This window comes from Etheostoma spectabile, chromosome 18 (assembly GCF_008692095.1).
Source record: "Etheostoma spectabile isolate EspeVRDwgs_2016 chromosome 18, UIUC_Espe_1.0, whole genome shotgun sequence".
NCBI classification, from domain to species: Eukaryota; Metazoa; Chordata; class Actinopteri; order Perciformes; family Percidae; genus Etheostoma; species Etheostoma spectabile.
The window spans coordinates 11,007,389-11,013,388 of NC_045750.1; the positions used below are offsets into that span (position 1 = coordinate 11,007,389).

The following is a 6,000-nucleotide window of genomic DNA, read 5'->3' on the forward strand; positions in this document are numbered from 1 at the left end:
TGGCTGCATGGGAAGTGGGAGGAAACAAGTTCTGCAAAATCCTTGCTGGATATTTAGGAATGGAAGCACTGGCCAAAACATCTCCCCGGGGTGCGGTTGTCTGTGGGACTCTGCCTCTTTGGTCCGTGTGTGTGCGTGTGTGCGTGTGCATGTGCACCCCGCCCAGCCCAGATGATATTTAAACTCTCCTAAAGAAGGCTGAAAATGGCAAGAAAATGATCAGTGTTGAATGTTCCTGTGGTTTTTAAACACACACAACCCGGTCTCCTCTTGCTTTGAATCTCCCTTTTCCAAAGCATGCCCTTGCAGTTTAAATCCCTCTTTTAGCCCCTTTTCCTAGCTCATTAGGGCTACAAAGCTGTGTTGCCCAATCTACCTTCTGACCCTTCGCATGACAGGATTTACTAAAACAAAAAAACAGACTGAGGCCCAGAGAGAGTTTAAATTAACCCTTTAAAGCTACACTGGTATTTCACCACTGAGTAAATAACTTGAAGGGATTGAATCCCACTATTAAAATACCTTTTCAGAGTGCTGAAGGTTTTTTTCATCCATTGGTAGTTAACACGTTTTGTGTTACTAATTGTAGTGCTTATGCTGTGCGTAGTGCAAACAATTGAAAGCTTTTCAACTCTACAGTTGGGGTTTTCACTACCGAGCCCTGGAGGAAGTTTAGAATATTACCTATATCCGTGACAACCTGTTTTTTTTGCACTTTTACAATGTTCAATCGAGTGGGCTATAGAGATAGACAGGACAGACTGGGAGAGACACAGAATGCACCTCTATAAAGAGATGTTGAGAATTTAGACGTGGGAATTTACCGTTTCCAAGGGTGGAGGGGCCTGTGGCATTGTGGGAGATTAGCATTTTCCATCTCCTTCTCTTGGATGTTGGTCGGACCACTGACTCATCTGCTCTATATGTGTGTATTTGTGTGTGTGAGTGAGAAGCACAACCATGATTACCTCCGCCACTTCTGGAAAGGGATTTTCTTTAAATGAAAGAAATCACCCTAAAACACATTTAAAAGCAGCTATTTTCAACACATCCTGCATTGTGTGCTGTGTGTTGATATCATTATAAAGACATTCACCATAAAGGGGAAATCCCTTGTTAAACAAGAAGAAATACTACTTCTCCTCCAACAGTAGCCACAAAGGCCATGATGTTGCCACAAAACATGTAGAAGTTTAAGTCAATCGTGTGACTCTTCCCGTTTCGCGATAACAAACAGAAATCTAAGTTGAGAATCATAACAAGACGCAGGATGAAGGAGGACACAACTTAAAAGTGGGTGAAGTACTGTATATTAGTACAGCTAGAAGGAGAGGTGATGTGACTATCCTTGATTTTTAAACGATTTATTTTAGATTTGGACTAAATCTTGTATTTTTTTAGCTTGTGGGAAAGAAGGCTTTGGTGGTCAGCCAGAGAAGGATACACATTCTTTTAATTCAGATCTCAGAACTTTGTAACTTGACCTAATTAATATATTTATAAGGCTGTGTGACATAAGGATTAGTTATTTGATTAATATATTAACCAAAATACTTTACGTCAAGTACTCAAGTTCAAATAGCAAAGATCCAGTAAACAAGCAGCTTTAAATGTCATATAAACTTGATCAAGGCTTGTGGTAAAATGAAAATAAAAGGTTTACTCTTTTCCAACTGTGTGTGTGTGTGTGTGTGTGTGTGTGTGTGTGTGTGTGTGTGTGTGTGTGTGTGTGTGTGTGTGTGTGTGTGTGTGTGTGTGTGTGTGTGTGTGTGTGTGTGTGTGTGTGTGTGTGTGTGTGTGTGTGTGTGTGTGTGTGTGTGTGTGTGTGTGTGTGTGTGTGTGTTGTTTGTGATGTTTGTGCCAATACATATGCACTCGCACGGCTTCATTCAAGCAGCACGATGACGGATACTCTCGGGGTGGTGTGTGAAGACGGAATGACAGAGGGGGACGCCTGTCTCTGGGTTCATGACTGATGCAGCCCAGTGGAAAGTCCCTTTTGGTCTCTGCTTCCTTCAGTCACTGCCAAGGCCAGCCTCACCCAACCCAAGTCATTCCTCTGAGTTGTGACCAGACCAGCTGCTGCAACTCTCTATGGAAGGAAGCGGATTTAATTCAATCAGACGCTTTAAGTCGGTCACGGGGGGACTGAGCTGGTATTCTTCCTTTACTTCCTCTTTGTACAGGAAAAGAAAAGAGAAAACAAAACACTGCAAAAACGTACTTTCTCTCTCTGTTTTCCCTTACCCTCTACCCTCGCACCCATCTTTTCCTACTTCACCCTCTTAGTAAGAATAGAGTCAGTTGTTTGTTCAGTTGCCCCTCATTGACTAAATATGTCAATGAGCAAATGGACTCGGGCCTGTTTCCTGTTCCACACACTGTATTAAATGTCAGGAGCCTTGTCACAGTTGTGACTGCTCCTGCATTTATTCCGATTCATTTTGTTTTGATTGTCAAAGGTTTAACTTTCATTTTAACAGTTGCAGAGGAAGTGGCTGCTGTAGCCCAGGGTGTCAGCAGTATAATTTCATTTATAATCTATACTCTTTATTGATCCCCTATGGGAAAATTACAATTTACATTCAGGCCTGAAATACACACACACACACACACACACACACACACACACACACACACACACACACTGCCAGTGCTGGACCAGCGCCCTGAGCGGTTGAGGGAGGTTCGGTGCCTTGCTCAAGAGCACCATGGCTGCAAGATTTTGAGCGTTTTTGTGGATCCTAAAGTCCTCAAACAAGTCTTTGTAAAATGACAAATTTTGCACGAAAATCGCCATATTGTAAAGTTCCAGATGATATGCACGTTCCCTCAAAAGTTAGTATGATAATTTTATTACTTTTGTTGGAGGTGAACTGGGATCTCTCCAGCTACCGGTCCACACTCTGTACATTGGTCCATACGGGGACTTGAACCAGCAACCCTCTGGTTCTCAACTGGACTCCCTATGGACTGAGCTACTGCCACCCCAGTATGTTTTAGGGTTTAGGTTAGTCTGGGTCATGTTTATCTGCTTTAAGATGTGGGAGAATGAGAGCTGTTGTCCTTGCAGTACTTTGTGTATTCAGAGGAGAATCAGCTGTCAGTGACAGCAACACACACACACAAAAACCAACCTCTACGTCACCTGTCATTTACCGTTTAATTGACACGCTGAAGCAGTCCCTGCTCTTGTCACTCACTTTTCTCACCCTTCCGCCGTGTGTGTGTGTGTGTGTGTGTGTGTGTGTGTGTGTGTGTGTGTGTGTGTGTGGTGTGTGGTTGTGGTGGTTGTGTGTGGGTGTGTGTGTGTGTGTGTGTGTGTGTGTGTGTGTGTGTGTGTGTGTGTGTGTGTGTGTGTGTGTGTGTGTGGTGTGTGGTGTGTTTGTGTGCAATCTGAACAACCAGCCCCAACACCCCAAATAAACACTCCGCATACTCAAATAATTCTCTCACACCTCTACTTCCTCTTTCACTTTACTCTTTGTCTGTCTCACTCTCCCACCACCACTCTCCTGCCTTCCTGTTCCGGTCTCTCAACTAATGTTTTCTTTATTTCTTGCTCTGTTTCACCTTTTTTTGTAAAAATACTTGCTTTGCATCATGAATTTGAGTAAGTGGATGTCGTGGAGAAAGCGTAACATTTTTAGGAGGAAGGGAAAGCCTGAAAATACTCTTGATCTAGGTAAGTGAATAAGCACATCTTCAGTCCATCTGTGGAGGAGACAAATAAAAGAAGCATTACAGGAAACTAAGCGGTTTATCAACTTAGACTTACAAAGTAATCACCTACTTTACCTTTTTTGTACTTGTTGAAAGGTCTGTTAAAACCAAGAGTGTCCCAATGATTCTCTGAAATTTGCTTGTGAAAAACAACAATTTCTTATGAAATATTGTCAGTGAATATACCAGCATTTATTGCCACCGTTTTTCATACCGTTTCACATCTTTTAGTGACTTCGGTGACTTTTGTTTTGTCCATTTTGCTTTATGCAAAAAACAATTATGTTGCTGTGTGTTCACCTCTCAATCTACATATATTTGTAGTTTTTAATTGATGTGCTGGCCTTTATCTTTTGAGTCTTTGTGTGGCTCACAGCCTTTGCTGTATCCAGCTTGTCGACCACTGGCATCAGGTTATGTCTTTGAAATGAAATGTACAGACGGATTTCTCTTTTTCATCTAAAAGAAACGAGGTTCGTTCTGAACTAGAAGAACATTTTTAAATGCAGTAAGGTGTGTGAAAGTGAATAAAATGTAAACGTTTTGGATCATAAGACTATGGTCCTATTTCACATTTTCTCACACTGCATCAAGGTTTGTATTGAAATGAATTGACCTCTCTTTTGCATCTGAAAAGCCTTTTCTAGTTGTTTTGTTAAAGTGCATGTCTTTTTTACATCAACTGTACACTGTTCAAAATAACTACATCACTGCAGTTATTTTATAACCCAATTGCTTACATCCAGGCTCCTGTGTATTATGTGGCTTATGGCAGCTACGTTGTAGCAAGGTGAAAAGTGTATAACAGGATTAGATCTGATGACGGTGGGCGTGTGTTGTTTCCAAAACTTTTAGTTGGGGAGATAGCATCTGCAAATGAAGATCAGAAAGTTAAAGCCTTCGCCCCACCACATTGCCTCCACAACAGTCCTGTGTTGTGTCTGTATTTGTGCGGTGATCTCTGGGTGATATCTTCTTTGCACATGCCCTATTGCATGCAGGGATGTTGTCAAACAGTGTTTTCAGTGTTTACCTGTGTTCATCCCCTATCCCACGACATACACTCCCCACACTAGGCTTGCCCTGTCCTGTTCTGCTCTGCCCCCAATCTGTTTTCTTTCATTGGCAGTGTCCCTTTTTCCCTCCCCTCTCTCTTTGCTGCATCATTCTTCTGATGTTTTACTCCCTCGCTGGTCAAGGAGCGACAGAGGCAGAAGAGAGAGAGGAGAGGAAAGCAGGAATGTCAAACTCTGTTTTCCGCCTATGCTCTTGGACTAGCTCTTTTTTTGTTGTTGCTTTTGCTGTTTCTTCGGTTCAGCATTGTGGCAGTTTACGGTAAAAGATGGCAGAGTATGGGCTCAAACTCAGAGGTAAGAACTTTTGACAGGTGTTTGCTAAACCTCCGAATTGACTTACTGCTCATCGTTTTGTCAGCCTGCTCTGACTTCACTAAATCCCAGTACCCCTCACCATACCATTGTTTACTTCTAATTACGTCAATGCATGCGCAGACACACCACAGAGGTGTATTTTAGGCCACTAAATATATGGGCTAATCTTTCTGGACGTTTTGAAGTGTTTTCCTTACAAATTCCCAGATCTTGGCACGGGAAGAGTGTCAACAAGGCTGCACCGGCTGGGACAAGCTTAGACAAGTGACCACTGGAGGGAGGAGGGAGGAATTCATGGGGAAATGATAGGAATTCTATGCATTCCTCTCAACCTACATAGTCAAAATAAAACATATCTCTGCCATTAAACTGTTATTGGGATTGAGTTTTATATGCACTTCTTTTGTTTACATATGGGGAAAGTAGGACATTTATCAGAGGGCTTTTGATGGACAATGGTTGACTTTAAAGCCTAACTGTATGATTGATTGTTGTGGGACTGTGCATGTTTGTATGTGTGTCCTGCGTAAGGATTAGTGCCCCACAATAGGTTCTGGGTGGTGCTGTACTGAAAGACAAGACGGTGAACAGCTGAGCCCCCTTTCTGACTCCCATCAAAGTGAAGTTCGCCCTAGGAAACTTTTTCAGGAGTGCTGCTTCTGCTTGGGAGTTGTTTTGTAGCCAAGACATTAGGGCTGCAGAATTAATCGAATTTTAATCACAATCCCGATTTTGGTTTCCCACCAACGAATTTGCGTGATCGAGCGATAGTTTAAATGCGCCATTCCATTCATAGAACGCTTCGTTTTTTTTGCAAAGCCAATCTACCGTTCCGTAAACCGCTGTCTGATCATGTGCCAGTCAGAGTTGTTCCCTGCACCGCGCA

The 6,000-nt window shown here is 42.5% G+C and overlaps 1 protein-coding gene across 9 annotated transcripts in view; it reads left to right on the forward strand.

Moving 5' to 3' along the window:
• utrn (utrophin) overlaps nt 1–6,000 on the forward strand; it is a 185,434-nt gene that overhangs the window by 7,561 nt on the left and 171,873 nt on the right. For 6 of the 9 annotated variants that reach the window (XR_004336060.1, XM_032542252.1, XM_032542251.1 and 3 more), the window contains exon 1: nt 3,604–3,685. The exons of 1 other annotated variant lie outside the window; for it this stretch is intronic. Coding sequence is in view for 7 of the 8 variants with exons in the window: in XM_032542252.1 (XP_032398143.1) it covers nt 3,604–3,685 (82 nt within the window). In the remaining variant the exon portion in view is untranslated. Of the gene's footprint in view, nt 1–3,477; nt 3,686–4,907; nt 5,094–6,000 lie in introns of those variants that run through there. 2 more of the 9 variants (XM_032542250.1, XM_032542256.1) reach the window with 2 other exon arrangements.